This window comes from Hyla sarda, chromosome 6 (genome assembly GCF_029499605.1).
Source record: "Hyla sarda isolate aHylSar1 chromosome 6, aHylSar1.hap1, whole genome shotgun sequence".
Lineage (NCBI taxonomy): Eukaryota > Metazoa > Chordata > Amphibia > Anura > Hylidae > Hyla > Hyla sarda.
In genome coordinates, this window is record NC_079194.1 from 123,254,449 (window position 1) to 123,273,647 (window position 19,199).

At 42.4% G+C, this 19,199-nt stretch overlaps 1 protein-coding gene across 1 annotated transcript in view; it reads left to right on the forward strand.

The window, feature by feature from the left end:
• The window catches only part of TXNRD3 (thioredoxin reductase 3), a 39,324-nt gene that overhangs the window by 12,095 nt on the left and 8,030 nt on the right, over positions 1–19,199 (forward strand). Inside the window, 6 exon segments of the mRNA XM_056528128.1 lie at positions 418–525; positions 3,040–3,112; positions 8,349–8,468; positions 8,567–8,709; positions 10,272–10,387; positions 10,502–10,538. Of these exon segments, the coding sequence (XP_056384103.1) occupies positions 418–525; positions 3,040–3,112; positions 8,349–8,468; positions 8,567–8,709; positions 10,272–10,387; positions 10,502–10,538 (597 nt within the window).

A 19,199-nucleotide genomic window follows, 5' to 3' on the forward strand; every position in this document is an offset into this window, starting at 1 on the left:
AGTAAAAATGTTAGTAAAATAAAACCTATATAAATTGGGTATCTTTGTAACATATGGGCCTGTAGATGAAAAATTTTAGCCATTATGATTTTTAGGTGAGGTGGAAAATTTTTGTGCAAAAAATGAAAAATGGCCCGGTCCTTAAGGGGGTTAAAAAATTATCAATGGGTTTGGGCCACTGAAATCAATGGGCCCCCTGCCTATCCATGGACAGATACGCTGCTATTCAATGCTGACGTATCCAATGTCAATTATCTTTACATCCTCTGCTTGGGTATTTTGTTACTGGGTCTGTCCATGATTAGACAACTATGGGTGCCCTTTAATAAAGAGTTGCACTGCAATACCAGATAAATCTACAGACTTTGTGGTTCTAGACATAATTCCGTCCCCAACTGTGTGTGTTTTGGGTTGCAGGCGCATCAGGATGGCACTCTGCAGAAGCTGTTGGATAATAACTCTGTCACCTACGATTATGACCTCATCGTCATCGGTGGTGGCTCAGGTGGTCTGGCATGCTCCAAGGTATTGTCACTTGTCTTGTTTCCCCCCCTTCCTCTACCTGGTCACCTTGACTGCAGTACATGAACAAGAGATGACAGCAGGTGTGGGTGTAAACACTGTATTAACCCTTGCAGGTCTGTGCTTGCTTTTTTTTTGTGAGCTGTTTCTGTAGTTACATAGAAACTGCTCGTCTGCTGTAAAAATTCATGAAAGCAAACAGGCAAGTTAAAGGGGTATTCCAGGAAAAAACTTGTTTTTGTGTAATAAAAAAAATATATATATATTATAAAAAAAATTTAAAAAAACTGGCTCCACAAAGTTGAACAGATTTGTAAAATTACTTCAATTAAAAAAATATTAATCCTTCCAGTAGTTATCAGCTGCTGAAGTTGAGTTATTTTCTGTCTGACAACAGTGCTCTCTGCTGACACCTCTTTCTGCCTCAAGAACTGTCCAGAGTAGCAGCAAATCCCCATTGCAAACCTTTAATGCTTCGGACAGTTCCTGAGACAAGCAGAGGTGTCAGCAGAGAGCACTGTTGTCAGACAGAAAATAACTCAACTTCAGCAGCTGATAACTACTGGAGGGACTAATAATTTTTTAATTGAAGTAATTTTACAAATCTGTTTAACTTTCTGGAGCCAGTTGATATTTAAAAAAAAAAAAATAAATAAAAATAAAATATTCCCCTGGAATACCCCTTTAGTATGAGCTTGATGTTCACTCCAGAATCTCCCATGACTATAACATGTTAATGAACCTACATCTTATTTGTTTTAATTTAAAAGGGATTCTTCAGATTAAAAAATGTACTTCTACCTGCTTCAGCTACAATCTAATAAACTATGCTGTATTTGCCTCACATGCCCCTGGGCTGACTCTTCGATCTGCTCAGGTCCCTCAGATAAAGTTACCTTGCTTTCCAACCTTTCCTGATGTTCTGAACCCATATCAACCAATAACTGAGTTTGGAACATCTTCAGAGGAAGTAAACAGGGGGATCGGGGTCTTTTTGCTGGGGGAGCATAGGTGGTTAGTGTAGTGTATTTTCTATCTCAAGTAGGCAGCAGTAAGTTTGTGTGTTTGGTGTTGATGAAACAAAAAGTAAGCCCCTCCCCCTCCCTTGTGTATTCCATTTTATCATGCAGTGATTTTCTCCCCTGCCTTATGTATCATGGCATAAAAACCTTAGCTGCCACTGCCTGGGACGTGTATGAGAACAATATGTGCGGTTTGGCACTGCCCTTTTAAGGGCTATATAACTCTCTCTTTAAAAAAATAAAATAAAAAAAACATACCTTCCTATCCCTAGACCCCTGCAGCTCCTGTTTGGCTCTGGCCAGTCCCACTGATTTTCTATCACCTTTCTGCTTCCAAGAACACTTCTTTGTGCAGAATTGCTGGTGTAATGAAGAAAAAAAAAAAAGTGCTTACACACCCTCTGCTGCAGAGACACTTTTTACAGTGGGACACCTTTATTGGCATCCCCTCACTCCACCCCCTGCTACCCTCTCACAGGGACGGGGGCACAGTTTCTCAGCACGTCTCCCGCCACTGAAACAGACTGTGGAGCGCAGCCAGAAGAGCGCTCTACAGCCTTTCTCCCGCCAGCCTGCACATCTACCATCCAACTGCTACATTTTACAAGACTACAACTCCCATCATGCCCTTACAGTGAGGACATGCTGAGCGTAGTAGTCTTGCCACAGCTAGTGGGCGGATGGTAGATGTGCAGTATGGGTTAGTAGGAGACAAGCTGGGAGATGTGTGTAGAAACAGTGTCCCTGTCCCCGTGAAAGATGCTGAGAACACTGTCCTGCTGTAAAGAGGAAACCTTTCTCACTGTAGCTTAGGGTGTGCGTGTGCCTCAGTCAATGGCAGGGTCTTATTCAGCTACAGAGGCAGTTTTTTGGTGGTGTGGTTTTTATTAGATCACAGATTCAGCCAATTACAGGCCAAAACCAGACACCCCTGCGGTCAGTGATTGGCCGCAGGTTTTGCTCAGAACGCTCGTCTAGAGCAGGAAGATGGTAACTACAGGGACTGGAGGAAAAAAGGATCCTTTGGCAGGAAGTACCAGTCATGAGTGAATGTGCCCTGCATCCATAGGAACACGTGACTGATATATGAATATTACCTTCCTGTGGTGTCAGAAAGCCCTTGCGGATTGCTACATTGGATGGTTTTCACACAAGTGGCATTAAAGTGTACATGTCATAAAAAAAGAATTCTTGATATGTGGTAGACCTCAAAAGTCCTTAAACACTCAAATCTCAACAGATCATGAGAATGAGCCTGGAGAAGTGCAAGCTTAGGGTGTTCTCTCCTGGGTCTGTGCCATGTGACCATGACAGACTTGTAATGTAAGTCTATGGGGCAATTCTGGTCTCATAGATGTGTCCTTCTCTTCCTGTTACTATGGGCGACTGGTCAAATTCACAATTTACTCTGCACAAGTTTTGAGTAATCTCTCCCTTATTGTCCATGTCTAACTTATTGGTGAAAGTCACTTAATACATTTATTGGTTTTTATAGGAAGCTTCAGCTCTAGGGAAGAAAGTAATGGTATTGGATTTTGTTGTTCCTACACCTATGGGGTCATCTTGGGGTAAGTTTTCTGCTTATCGGTAAAAGTTTAAGGGCTAATAACTTCCCCCTTTCCATACAGCTGCATTTTATTACAATTTATCACTGTAAGACACGTGTATTCCCGAAGAAGAAAGACTTGTACTGCTCTTGGCTTCAGATTACACCGGGTTATATAAACCCTCAGCTGTGTCAGGAGGACAATGTCCATTGCTTGTTTTAGCCTTTGAATCAATAGACTGGGAGAAAGCAGAGGTACAAACCAGGCTTGTGTCACACATTACTTCCTTTGGAAAAAAAAATGCAGTTTTTCATTCAGGTTTTTAAACCCAAGCCACAAGTGGATTTAAAAATAATGGGAATTATAAATGAAGGAACTTTCCTTCCTGCTGGGTTCACTTCTGAAGTTGTGTAAAACTCCCCCACAAAGTTGTAATACTTTGCAATCGTTCACTGCATTTACATCAGGTTTGACAACCTCTTATATACCGTCCTTCTATGCTTGTAAAAGTTGAGTAATGATCTGTGTGTGTTGCAGCCACAGGGAGCTGTGTACTTCGAAGACCTGGCCAGCCTACTGACATTGCAGCTTAAAGGTTGAGTGTTCCCATCTCAGATAATAGAGGGCATTAGAAATTTGCCTCCTGCTACTTTCTTCCCCTTGTCGTGTTTTTTTTTTTTTTTCTCTCTTTATTTATAATTTTCAAAACAATGGAGAGAGTCAGTACAACAGTTATCCATCTTTAGAGGCAATACAGCTTACCAAATTATTTACTTGTAACAAACCAAAATCTTGCAATCAACTTGCAATGGCCTATGCCCTATCAACCCCTTCACTCTTTGCACCTCTACTCCCTTCATTACCCACCCCCCTCCCTAGATAATTCCTCCTCATATTCCACAGATTTTTGGTAATCTTTCCATGCTTGCCATGTACTTAAGAACCAAATATCTTCATCCCTGTTCACTAAATGCAAGTTCTCCAAGTACATGGCATCATTTACCATACAGCTATTAAAGGAAATCTGTCATCAGAATCACCCGCACTAAACCTGTTACACAGGCTTGTAGTGCGGGTGATCCTGATTAAAACGCTTCTTACCTGGTTAAAAACGGTTCAGCGGTTCTTCAGATATCTATATTTTTAGTTTTCTGTTATTCCCTGGCTTGGGACTCAGTGGGAGGTGTTATCATCTGGGACTTGGCCACACGTCATTATAGCTGGGCGGAGCTGCCGCCCGTCTCATGAATATTCATGAACTTATCCTCGCGGCCCTCCCCACCAGACCTAGAAAAAGGAGTTAGACTACGAGGATAAATTCATGAATATTCATGAGCCGGGCGACGGCTCCGCCCAGCTAGAGTGACGTGTGGCCGAGTCCCAGATGATAACACTTCCCACTGAGTCCCAAGCCAGGGAATAACAGAAAACTAAAAATATAGATATCTGAAGAACCGCTGAACCGTTTTTAACCAGGTAAGAAGCGTTTTAATCAGGATCACCCGCACTACAAGCCTGTGTAACAGGTTTAGTGCGGGTGATTCTGATGACAGATTTCCTTTTTAAAGGTACCCCTTTCTGTCTCCAAAAAAAAGTGACAGCTCCTTGCCGTAGCTACCAAAAAATTGAGCAGAGAGTATCTGTATTCCTTCACCAGTATGTCATTATGCTGTAAAAGAGAAAATTCTGGGGATTCTGGGATTTAGTTTCGTTACCTCACCTATGATCCTATAGACTTGCTCCCAAAAACTCCTAATCTGGGGGCAATGCCAGAATATGCAAAAGAGTCTGAATCCTTACTGCAACATAGTGTATTTAGGCCTTCTTGAATTATGTCCAATCCTTTCGTCACCATTGTGAAATTATCTTAAAATTGGCTTCTTGCATACGTGTAGGGATGGCAGAACAGTGTGCTAGATTAAACATCTCCTGCCACTCTTCCATCGAAAAACGCCTATTCAAATCTTTTTCCCATTTTAGTGTGTAAACTGGTAGGGGCTGTTCTTTTGAAGTCATCCATAACTGATAAATTCGGGACAGCTTGTTGCCTAGGTTACAAATCACCATTTCATTCTAGAACTGGTGGCGAGACTATGTCATGCACATATAGTCGGGCTAGATGTATGGATAGATACACCAGCCAGAAGGAAGCCTCTTCTAGAGACCCTTATCCTAGGCTTCCTTCTTGGACGCCAGCTACGTAGACCAATTTCATACAATGTGCTGCGTATTCTTTTAACACGTACAGGCTGATCCTTGCAAGAAAAGCTTACAGCATTTATACATCTTTGTTATTTCCCAAAGACAACTTTGGGATACTGAGGTTCTCCAAACCCTATCAAGTATCTCTGGTTCATTCTCAAACAGAAGATGGGGGACTGCATCTGGGGGGAGCTCTGGTGATCTCTATGCCCAAGAGGCTTAAAGCATTCCTGTCAGATCCCACAAAAAGTTATTCAATACAGTGCATTTTTTGCCTCTATCACCTATATTTATTATAAAAAAAAATACCTCCTTTTCATTAGCTCAGTGTTAGAAATCCTCTCAGCGGAAGGGGGTTGTGTCCCTCCCTTGTGGTAGTGGGAGGTGATTGGTGTATGATGCAGCCTTGTCCATGAGTCATCTCCAAAAGTTTCTAAATGGCATTTATTTTTATTTTGCATCACAAATACTTTTCTTTTGGTTTCGCCATAGATTTTGTGGTGAAATGATTGATTTATTTACAAAGTAATATTGGTGGTGCAAAAAAAAGCTGTCTTTAAAGAAAACTGTAATCTTGTTGACCCACGCTTAACCCAATACACCGGGTTATAGTGTGGGTGAACAGTAGACCGATGAGGGGTGACTGACTGGTATACGTACCTGCACTAGAAGATCTGTCCCTCCGAAGATTGGCTACCATCTTTCGTGAATTGCGCGCTGGAGATAGGCCTGCTGGCTTGATTTGAATATTCATTGTCACGGGCCATGTGAGCACTGTGCCGACTGAACGCTCCCATGACCCGTGACAATGAAGATTCAAATCAAGCCGGTGGGCCCGCCTCCAGCGCACAGTCCAGGGAAGATGGAAGCCAATCTTCGGAGGGAAAAATCTCCACTTTGCAGGTATGTTTAGCAGTCAGTGACCCTCATCGGTCTCCTGGTCACCCACACAATAACCCAGTTTATTGGGTTAAGAGTGGGTGAATAGGATGACTGTTTTCCTTTTTTAAGAGGTTAAATACTACCGGTCACTTGGAAATGACACGATTCATAGACTTACATGGAGAGTGTTCCGAAAGGCTTATCTCTGCCCAGCCATCCTTGATTAATCTCCCCCTTATTGGGTATTGATCTATCGATCAAGGCTTGCAGGACAGGCAGAATCAATTAAGGGAGTGTCCTGATGACTCGTTCAGGCAGCAATGACTCGTCCCAAGTCAACCAAGAGTCCAGGTCCGTATGTACCTTCAGAGTGATTTAAAAGCCCCACAGGAGAAACTGCTGCCCAAGAAAACCACAAAATAAGTCATAACAACTAAATGCATTATGACAAAAAATGCAAATAAGGTGGAACAAAACATCAGGGCGGGAACATCCATTACTCATACAGGGGTGTGGAAAAAAAAAAAAAACTTGTCCAAGGGACTTAAACGGAGCACAATCTACTTGCCTCTCATGACGATCCACTTGTCCTGGTACATAAAATAATTTCAACCAAAATAGTATATAAATAAGGTCTTTATTAAAAGAAACTTAATAAGCAGACCAGTATGTCACCCCCATTAGGTGGATAGGGCCCCTGGTAAAGAAGTCTGCCCCATTAATTAGGTAGTCCCCCCTTCAGGAAGGTATGTCCCCCTCATCAGGTAGGTTGGCAGGTAGGGCTCCCCTAGTAAGTAAATAATGCCCCAGATAGATATGTCCCCCAGTTGGTAGGAAGGATGTGCTGCCCCAGTAGGCAGACAGAGCCCCAGAAAGATATGTCCCCCATTAGGTAGAGCTTCCCCATATGTATACAGGTTCCGCAGATAGATATGACCCGAATCAGGTTGGGCTCCCCCAATAGGTAGTCAGACCCCCAGATAGATATGAAACACTATCATTGATGGGGGTCATATCCATCTGGGGTCTGTCTACCTATTGGGGAGCCCTACCTGATGATTAGGTTGGGCTTCCCAGTAGGTAGAAATTCCCCCAGATAGATATGAACACCCCCCCCCAGCAGGTAGGGCTCCCATTTAAACAATTATACCCCCTAAGTTTCAACCAGGGTGCCTCCAGCTTTTGCAAAAGTACAACTCCCGGCATGCTGAGAATTGTAATTTTGCAACAGCTGGAGGCACCATATTTCGGAAGCAAAAGGTCTTTCACCGTCATATGTGAATTCTTCCGACATTTAGAGCAAGGCTAAATGCCTGACTAATTCACCTGCTCGGTGCCCAGAACTGTATGTCCCGGGCATCGGGCGATACAGTTCCCACATCCCTGCACATAACCAGCTAGCATTTGATGATGCAGTTGAATGCAACCTTCACAATGAGCGATATAGAAAGCTAGTAAGGCAGGCAACTAAAAGGTGCCGGAGAATCAACGGGTGAAACATCCATGAACCATATGCAACAAGTAGGCCCCCGATTGGCCACATTGCAGACAGACAAGGTCAGATCGGAGACCAAGCATATGCAGGAGCACTGTATATAAAAGGAACAGCTGTACCCAACTATTAGCATCAGAAAGAGACAGAGATGGGGTATGCAACAAAACTGTAGACCACTCCTCGTCAAAGGCGCTAGATCAACCTTCTATTTAGTTCAGACCAACAAGGGAAATTTCTCATGATAGAGGTGTAAAAGCTCATTTTGAGACCAGTTCCCTTTTTAATACATTTACAGCATGTGCTGCTAAGTTGTTGTAGAAGCACCAATAGCTTCTAAGGCCGGGGTCACACTGAGGTTTGTGTTTCCATTTACGCTGTATGGTTTTATACTTTTGAAAAGTATAAGATTGTAGATGTTAAACAGATGCTAAAAAACAAACAGGTGTAGCTGTATGCCATCAGTTTCCTAATAACTTTTTCATACAATTTTATGCTGTAGTCTGTGCTTGTGTGTATGGTAAAATGTAATAAATTAGAAACGGTAACACCTAAACACGGTACACAGTGTAAACCCACCCAGTGTAAAGACATGAAAGTGTCTCTTGATGTATGTAATCTTCAGACCTCTGCTCTTTTTTACAGCTTATGGGTAATTTGTGTTTTTTTTCTTTCATACAGGGCTTGGCGGCACATGTGTCAATGTTGGGTGTATTCCCAAGAAGTTAATGCACCAAGCTGCTCTCCTCGGTCAAGCACTGAAGGACTCCCGAAAGTTTGGTTGGGAATATGATGAACAAGGTAAGAAACTAAAAGGACAACGTCTTTAAAAACAATTAAGCCTTCATATTAGAAGCTTTCTAGTCTGCTTTGTTAATGCTCATATGTTTAATTCACAGTAAAACACAACTGGGAGACCATGAGGGATAACATCCAGAACTATATTGGCTCTTTAAATTGGGGTTACAGAGTAGCATTGAGGGACAAGAATGTCCGCTATGAAAACGCATATGGAGAGTTTGTGGAACCACACAAGATCAAGGTAAATATGAAAAATAGTGTAGAATCTCTTTGAAATGTGTTATCTCCACAGTCTGCTCATTTTTAATATAAAAGCTGCCATCTTGGGGAAAACTGTTAAAGGAGATCTGTAGTACAGTTTTCATAATCCCCCTGTGCTGGGCTGCAAAAAGTAACAAAACAAACTAACTCCCCTTCTGACGTTCCCCTGTTGTGCAGTTATCTGTGTCTCGGTCCTCTGTGGCCAGCTTCTTCCGGGTGACGGCGACTGATACTGGGCGCAGCGTATCGCCGTCTGCAGCGATGACTCCATGTGCGGAGCCTGGGCCCCGCCTTCTCCCTGCTGCCCAGGCTCCTTACATGACCGTAAGCTCAGCCTATCACAGGCCGAGGCCTAGTCACCTTCCCCAGGAAGAAGCCGGCCCCACCGGAGGACCGAGACACCGATAACGGCGCAACGGGAGAACGTCTGAAGGTGAGTTAGCGTTTTTTTGTTACTTTTTGAAGCCCGGGCCCAGGGGATAATAAAAACTGTACTACAGATCTCCTTTAAGTTTGCTGGTATAACATTTGGTTGACTATACTCTGCAGGGGAAATGCAGCGGTTCAGTTGAATGATGAATTTCATGGATGTCCCAAATCTGCCAGATCAGGAGCTGCTATTAAGTTTGCACTGTCAGGTTTGTGAGGGTTCAGATTAGCTGCAATGGCCAAAAACTGAATAGCTGGCTGCAGTAATGGCTGCATGTCTGTTATTAGCCCTTTAGATTGCTGCTGTCAAAGGACACAGTAGCGTCTAGACCAGTGGTCTTCAACCTGCGGACCTCCAGATGTTGCAAAACTACAACTCCCAGCATGCCCGGACAGCCATTGGCTGTCCGGACATGCTGGGAGTTGTAGTTTTGAAACATCTGGAGGTCCGCAGGTTGAAGACCACTGGTCTAGACTCTTAATCTGTCCCTGGTGATCTAGTGGCATGGATCGCTCCCCCATTTTCTTTTCTTCCCTTCACTGTAGTAGTAGTAAAATGAGTGATGTTGTTACTAGTGTTGAGCGGCATAGGCCATATTCGAATTCTCAATATTTCACGAATATATGGAGGAATATTCCTCATATATTCACTAAATTTGCATATTCATAATATTCACAATTTATTTTCACATTATGCAAAAAAAATTGCGTATGCGCACAATTTGCATGTGAAAATTAGCATATGCAAATTTTCGGATATGCGAAAATTCGTACGCCAGTCTCACACAGTAGTATTTGAGCCTTCTTTACACCACACAAGCTGGAAGCAGAGAGGGATGATCGCTGTGATGTATACTGTGAAAAAAAACAAACGAATATTCGTAATTACGAATATATAGTGCTATATTCGCGAATATATCAAAATTTGCATTGCGAATATTCGCAAGCAACACTAGTTATTACAAAGTACTATTAGCGACCCAAAAACAAGCCCCTTTATTGGTCTGTCGGTGGAAAATTGAAAGCGTTATGTCATTTAGAAGGTAAGGAGTGCAAAAAATCCCTTAGTCACAAAGTGGTTAATATGTTTATATATATTTTTTCCATTATAAGGCAACAAATAAGCGAGGAAAGGAGAGCTTCTTCACAGGAGAAAAATTTGTGATTGCCACAGGAGAGAGGCCCAGATATCTCAATATCCCAGGCGATAAAGAATACTGCATCACCAGGTGAAGCCTTTGCTTAGAAGTAAAAGTTTTCTCCCTAGTTGCTTCTCCTTTCATTCTATTAACACTTGACTAGGTCATTGAACAATTTTCTTTATCTCTGCTATGACACTGCAGTTTCTTTTACGATGAGGATTACATATTAACTTGCCGTGTTAGAAGCCAACTTCACTTAAAAATTTTAAGGCAACATGTGCATTTAACAGTACTAAACCAATAGAGGAAAAGCACATCACACTGGCACCAGGAGAATAGTGGTCATTGGCAAAGGTGGCAACTGCTTCATCTTGTTGAGTGTGCTCTCAGCTCTGATTTCAAGCACAAGGGATGAACTGCAGATCGTGCAGTTTGTTTCATCAAGCACGCAGAACGCTACATTATAGCAGTATAAAGTGGCGACGGTGCATAATCCCAGCAGAAAACACATGGGCAGCATGGGTGAAAGGTATCGCAATACTTATTATAGAGGTTAAATAGGCAGATTGGGCTTAGCTAACTTGAAAATATCAAAGAAATATAAATATTTATATATATTTATATTTTTTTTATATATTTTCAAGTTATCTAAGCCCAATCTGCATATTAAACCTCTATAATAAGTATTACGATACCTTTCACCCGTGCTACTGTGTATGTCGCCACTTTATACTGCTATTTTGTTCAGGTTCACGCCCATATATTCAGATACTTGTTCACATTATAGTATGCAGTATCTTGTGGCTTTTGATTCATTGTGTCATAAACATTATACACATATGATGACCGGTGTTTATTCATGTAGCTTTATGATTTTGTTACAAATTTTAAAAGCGCATTTGTTTTGTACAACTGGAGATTTTTGATTAGGTGATCTCCTTGTGTAAACTCAACGCGGAGCCATTCTTGGTCATCTTTCATTATGTGACCTACTTTAACAATCATTTCAACCAATACAATGTGTATTTAACACTATACTGGTTTGATTGTCGTTTAAAAAAAATAATTTTATTAGGTGATTTTATCTATTTTTGTATTTTCACATTAAGTCCTTCCCCTCATAAGGGGTAACATGGCAGTCTTACCGTTTTGTGAGTAAGGCCGGGTGCCACAGGCCGAAACGTGTCACCACCATGCATCATTGTTATTCTGCGTGCTTGATGAAATAAACTGCATGATCTGCTTTGATTATACTGCGCTGGACTTCCATTCTTTTATTCTATTTACCTCTGGTGAGGTCCACACCTGTGAGTAGTGCTGGTTGAGCTGACCACCTCTCTCTTCGTGGAACTGCAGTACTGTGATGAAAGTTGTTACCCTAACGGTAATAACATAATGGCTCCGACTCCTCAATCTGCCTAAAACAGTCTACTTTTGCTCATAGCAACCAATCACAGCTCAGCTTTCACATCCTGACAAGCTCTGGTAAAATTAAACCTGATCCCGTGATTGGTTACTGTGGACAAATCCAGGCAATTTGTTTCAAGCTGATTTTTAAAGCTGGACCAATGATATGGTGCTGTGGACGCAATATACTGTATAAACGCATATATAGGGCTTCATTTACTAAGCTAAAACCCACTAGTTTTTTGGGGTTTTTTCTTTTCTTTAGTTATTTTGGTGCATAGTGCCTGAGACATGTCTCGGACATTGTGCACCAGGAAAATCCAACTAACCTAACATTGCCTTGTGAAAAGCTGAAAAGAGGGCACGGTCTGTTGCAAAGGGGACGTGGCAGGCCCAAAGGGGCGAATTTCCACTAGGGATCGACCGATTATCAGTATGGCCGATATTATCGGCCGATAATCACGATTTTGGGCATTATCGGTATCGGCAATTACCTTGCCGATAAGCCTATTATGCACCGCCCCCCCCCCCCCCACCGCACCGTTTTTTTTTATTTGACTATGCTACAAGGGCTGTAAAGTTAGTGTAGTTCATAATATAGTGTCTGTACCTGTGTGTGACTGTTTTCTCAATTCTTTCAACAGCATACAAAATGACTGTTGTCTCAGATTTTTCCCAGCTTGAAATGGGGCCAAGACCTGACCTCACTAGTCGGCTGATGCCAGGGAGCCTGTCTGCTTCAATGGGTGGAGGGATCGCTTGGTGGGGGAGAGATAAATCTGCAACTAATGCAACAGCTGTAGGCACCCTGATTGAAAACCACAGGTCTTTTTGTTTCAATGGGTGGGGTGGCTGATGTGTGGGAGGGAGGAAAATGGAATTGTGGGATTTGTAGTAAAAAAAATAAAATAAAAAGTCAAACAGGAAATACATGTTCCCAAAAAGCTTGCCACAGTATTTTGGTGATCTTATGACATAGCCATTTAGCCCCAAGACAAGCGCAGATCCTTTCTGAGCATGTCCATTACTGCCAAAATCACCTTATGGTGGATAACCCCTTTAAATCTGCAGAATTATTATTTTTATTTTTTTTTAATGTTGGTAGCCTATGGGATTTCTAGCCTATTTTGTAAATTACTTCATTTACAGAAAATTACTCCTTACCCCAGGAAAAAGCTAGGTGTCTTACTTCTCTGCAAACTGCTGCTCACTGCTTGTTAGGAGAATTCCATCTCTAGCAGCAGAGAGACCAAGATAGAACAGTGTTAGTAGTGGCAGGGCTTGGACCATGTGCACACAAGATTTTTCCAGGGCAAAATTGATGGCCTAAATAAACATAATTGGTATAGCCACATAGGGAAATGTCTATTAAATTCTTATACCAGGGTTTCCCAACCAGGGTGCCCCCAGCTGTTGCAAAACGTCAACTCCCAGCATGCCTGGACAGCCTTTGGCTGTCCAGGCATGCTGGGAGTTGTAGTTTTGCAATAGCTTGGGCACCCTGGTTGGGAAACACTGTCTTATACCCTGGTAGCAGAAGGAAAACACTCAAGATAAAATTGGATTTGGTTGTTAAGAGGTTAAAATTCTTTAGATGACACAGATATGCTGTCATGGTTACACAAGGGAGTGTTGGCTGTTAAAGGTTTTGAAATACCTGGAGAGTTTCGTAATTTACATTTATGAAGAAAACTTCCTGACAGTGTGTAAACACTCCCCTGCTCGTATATAGATAAAGTATTATTTATGTATGATTCATGGAAACCAATGACTTCTGATTAAGTTTCCCAGACTTCACTGGTTTATGAGAGAATCATTTTAAAAGGTCATTTAGTTCGACTTTTAACATGTCACAAGTTTTGATCTGTGGGGTGTATTGCTGAGACCTCCATAACATTAAAGGAAATCTGACAGCAAAATCGTTACTTTTATTAAGCATTTTTTAACCAGTACTTATCAGCTGCTGTATGCTCCACAGGAAGTTCTTTTCGAATTTCTTTCTGTCTGACCACGGTGCTCTCTGCTGACACCTCTGTCCATGTCCGGAACTGTCCAGAGTAGGAGCAAATCCTCATAGCAAACCTCTCCTGCTCTGTACAGTTCCTGACATGGACAGAGGTGTCAGCAGAGAGCACCGTGGTCAGACAGAAAAGAAAAGAACTTCCTGTTGCTCATACAGCAGCTGAGAAGTACTGGAAGGATTAAGATTTTTGTAATTTACAAGTCAGTTTTACTCTCTGGCACCAGTTGATTTAAAATAAATAGTTTTCCACCGGAGTACCCCTTTAATATTGTGGGTAATCCTGATTTTAAAATGCTGTTTACCTTTTTATTAAAATTGGGCCAGCCGTTAAATAGTATGCACTATGGAGGCGTTTCCAGAGATCATCCCTCCCCATCTTGAATATTCATCTGGTTCCCTCTAATATCTTCATGCTTTGAGTCATAGGCCACGTGACAGGAGGCAGAGTGCAGGCACCACTGACTTTCTACACTAAATACATTAAAAATAATTTAACTATATATTAGAATTTGCATACACATATACACACATCTGTAACTACTCGCCTCATTAACAGACTTGTCCCTACACAGGCTGACACTATATCTGCACAATTTATATTGATTTTAGTGTAGGGACACACCTCTTTGACAAGGAATTTTAATGCCCAATTTATTTTTGCACTTGCAAAAGGAATAACAGAAATGTGACAATGCTGTTCTATGACAACATGCTGCAGAATTAGGGATCGACCGATACCGTTTTTTTAGGGCCGATAGCCGATAACTTATACCGATATTTCGGTATAAGTTATCGGCTATTTAACCCCTGACGACACGCGTAGCAGCTCATGATTTAAAGCGGGCGCTTTAAATCAATGATCTGCAGTGGCTTTTGCAGGGCCATAGGCCGCCGCCGACCACCCCACCCGATCTCTCCCCTACCTGACAGGGTGCTCCGGGCCATCCATCCATCGTTCCTGTAGTGTCCGGGGGCGTTCCGGGTGGAGGGTGGTCCCGGTCCGGGCCTGTCCTTCTTCTCCGGCGGGCCTCTTCTCCACTCCGGGCAGGCTCCGGCCTAGTACGCTGTATAGACGTTGCTGCGCAGTGACGCCTGTGCGCAGTGACGCACCTGACGTCACGGCGTAGCAGCGTCTATGCAGCGTACTAGGCCGGAGCCTGCCCGGAGTGGAGAAGAAGACCGTGGGAGAAGGACAACCCCGGACCGGACCACCCTCCACCCGGAACGCCCCCGGACACTACACGAAGGAAGGATGGCCTGGACCACCCCCCATTACGGGTAAGTTTAATTTTTTTTATTCACTCGGAGGGTGGGGGGAGGGGCCCGACCGGTGTAGCAGTATGGGAAAAAATCCATACCGGTATACCGCCTAGCATCACGGTGGGGGTGCGACGCGGTGCGGTGGGTCGGAAGTGCGGTGCGGCGGGTCGAGGGGGGTGGGCGGGGCATTATCGGCTTATCGGCAAGATAATTGCCGGATACCGATAATGCCCAAAATCGTGATTATCGGCCGATAATATCGGCCATACTGATAATCGGTCGATCCCTATGCAGAATTATATGTTTTAGGGTATGTTCACAATTGGGGCGGGAAATCAAGCAGAAATTTTTCTGCCTCAAAATATTGTTACTTTTCCACAAGAACTGACAGATTTTGTGTGGTATTCGCGCGGGAAATGCAGGTTTCATGCGAAGGAGTATCAAGTATTTCTATTCATAACATATTTTTTTTTCATGCGGAAATTCCGCACCAATTCCGCGCGGAAATGCTTCTGACTCAAAAAACAAACAACCCCCCCCATAAAAACATTGATCTCTATGGAAGAACGACGCTGATTACGCCTGAAAGAAAGAACATGTTCGTTCTTCAAGCGGAGCAGACTTCCTCGTCAGAATTCTGCTTGAGGAAATTCCTCAGTGTGAACTGAGGGGCAGAAATTCTGCACAGCTCTATGGGGATTTTAAACTGCTGAATGAATTGGAGAGGAAAAAGCCAGCAGAATTACTCGTGGAAATTCCTCTCCAATTCCTCAGTGTGAACATACCCTTAGAGCGTTCTTTATTCTCTCCATGGAACGTGTCAGTAGAGGTGGAGGCAGCTAGAGACACCTTTTAAACATTACAGAGGATCTAAGTGACTGGCAGATTCTGTATCCTCCATTTGGGGTCAGATCCGTTTCATAGGGCTGTCTCACTTCATTAGATTCATGGCATTTGATATAGCTTAATAACAAGTGCTAATGATCTGTCTGAGCAATACGTTTTATGAAGCTCATATTCTCCTAACAATTCAGTGTAATGGGGTTTAAAACCGCCTGGGACTTGACAGAATCTTGGCATCCGATCGCTGTCCACAAAGTGAATTCTTCCAGATTTGTGTTAATCTCTTCTTAAGCTGCTTGTTGTGGTTCTTCTTCTGCACATACAAATAATGCTGCAGTATTTAATTAGTGGGATTACTCATGTTAATTAGCAGCAAATCTCTAGTTTCATGGAGAATCTTGATAGCCACCACACAAGTTGCTGTATCACTTTCACTGCCAGGGTTGTTTGGAATGTTTACACACTTGACATGCACAGATAAGACCTAATTAGAGGGAAACCTTTTTTTATATAGATGCACACAAATATATATATATATTATATTATATTATACCTAATGAAAGTGATGGGTGTGATAACGAATAGAGATGAGCGAAGTTAATCATTCGATTTGTCACAAACTTCTCGGCTCAGCAGTTGATGACTTTATCCTGCATAAATTAGTTCAGCTTCTTCAGGTGCTCCAGTGGCTGGAGACTCTCCTAGGACTGTATCCACCTTTTCCAGCCCACCAGAGCACCTGAAAGCTGAACTAATTTATGCAGGCTAAAGAAATCAACTGCTGAGCCGAGAAGTTTGTGAGGAATCTAATCACTGTAACTTCGCTCATCTCTAAACAAGAGGTTACATACATGGAATTACTTTGTCTTCCCTGGTCAATCAAAGCACATTCTCCTCTGTCTTGTTTTAGTGCTGGAGAACTTGCATTGGACTGAACAGGCTGCACTGTGCTGGGTAATGATTTACACAGTACAGTACTATAGATGGCATGGGGGGGGGGGGGGGGGGGCGGTGAGTGCTGTGTGAGCAGAAGTTAAAGAAACTGCAGCAGCACAGCAAGAAAAGGATACACTAAGCATAGAATTGCAGGTAAAGGACCACTGAAGCACTGTGCACACACTGATACACAACTATTTACACAAGTCACAGCTACCCTGAGCTTTATGGATGGTGAGAGCTAAGAGCAGAGGGAAGCGTTGATTAACCATTGAGGAACAGTGTGGATCGTCTTCAGAAGCCAGACTGGCTCACAGCTTGCAGGTTCACAGCCAAGACTTTCTTAGGGAACACTTAACCACTTAGGGACCAAGGGCTTCCAGGTATTCCCTGATGCCCTGGTACTTAAGGACCAAGGGCTTAACTGACTCCTGTGGGAATTTCGGTCCCCAGACTGGGGGGGTCCACTGTTTTGGCACCATGGGGGCTTTGTAAACGCACATGGCCTCAGACTTCTATTCCAGCCATATACTCGCTCCAAGATTCCATGGTCGCTCCTTCCCTTCTGAGCATGGTAGTGCACCCACAGATCACTTTACATCCACATATGAGAGATTTCCTTACTCGAGAGAAATGGGGTTAGAAATTTTGGAGGACATTTTCACCTATTACAACTTGTGAAAATGAAAAAAATTGGGGTAACATCAGCATTTTATGTGGGGTGTTTGTCGCTGTTCTGGCATCATGGGGGCTTCCTAAATGCGTCATGCCCCCCAAAAACATAACAAAATTCGCTTTCCAAAAGCCCAATGTCGCTCCTTCGCTTCTGACCTCTCTAGTGCACCCACAGATCACTTTTACATCCACATATGAGGTTTCCTTACTCGTGAGAATTTGGGTTACAATTTTTGAGGGGCTTTTTCTCCTTTTTACCCCTTGTAAAAATAAAAAAATATGGGTCTACAAGTACATGTTGGTGTAAAAAATGATTTAAAATTTTCGCCTCCACTTTGCTGCTATTCAAGTGAAACACCTAAAGGGTTAAACTTTCTGAATGTCATTTTAAATACATTGAGGGGAGCAGGTTTTTTTATTTTTTATAATGGGGTCATTTGTGGGGTATTTCTAACATAAAGAACCTCAAATTCACTTCAAAACTGAACTGGTCCCTGAAAAATTCAGATTTTGAAATATACATGGAAAATTTGAAAATTGCTGCTGAACTTTGAAGCCCTCTGATGTCTTCAAAAAGTAAAAAGTAGACATATTGGGGGAAATTTATCAAAACCTGTGCAAAGGAAAAGTTGCCCATAGCAACCAATCAGATCGCTTCTTTCATTTTTAACAAGGCCTCTGCAAAATGAAAGAAGCGAGCTGATTGGTTGCTATGGGCAACTGGGCAACTTTTCCTTTGCAAAGGTTTTGATAAATCTCCCCCATTGTATTTGTGAATCAATGTATAATTTATTTGGAATATCCATTTTCCTTACAAGCAGAGAGCTTCAGTTATAAAAAATTGCAAAATTTTCATATTTTTCATGAAATTTTGGTATCTTTCACCAAGAAATTATGAAAATTTACCACTAAGGCTTCTTTCACTCTACAAAATCCTCCACTTTTAAACATCCGTAGGAAGATCCGTGTGAAAATCAGCTGAAACGGCAGTAACAAAATCCGATACGTCCGTTAGAAAATCCCATTATAGTCTATGGGATTTTCTAATATCCGTATAATAATCCGTTATAGTCCATTATTGATAACGGACGTTAGTTTGTTACGGAAGATAGTAACGGAAGAAATAGTTCATGAATGCAAGACAATGCTAGACCTCATGTGGCTGGAGTGTGTCAGCAGTTCCTGCTAGAGGAAGGCATTGATGCTATGGACTGGCCCGCCTGTTCCCCAGACCTGAATCCGATTTGAGCACATCTGGGACATCATGTCTCGCTCCAACACCACGTTGCACCACAGACTGTCCAGGAGTTGGCGGATGCTTTAGTCCAGGTCTGGGAGGACATCCCTCAGGAGACCATCTACCACCTCATCAGGAGCATGACCAGGCATTGTAGGGAGGTCATACGGGCACGTGGAGGCCACACACACTTCTGAGCCTCACTCTGACTTGTTTTAAGGACATTACATCAAAGTCTGATCAGCCTGTAGTGTGGATTTCCACTTTGATTTTGAGTGACTCCATATCCAGACCTCCATGGGTTGATAAATTAGATTTCCATTGATATTTTTTGTGTGATTTTGGTGTCAGTACATTCAACTATGTAAAGACGAAAGTATTTCATACGATTAGTTCATTCATTCAGATCTAGGATGTGTTATCTTAGTGTTCCCTTTATATTTTTCTTCTAGCAGTGTGTATGTCTGTGTATATGTGTGTATGTATATAATTATAAAAAATATATAATTTATTAATAA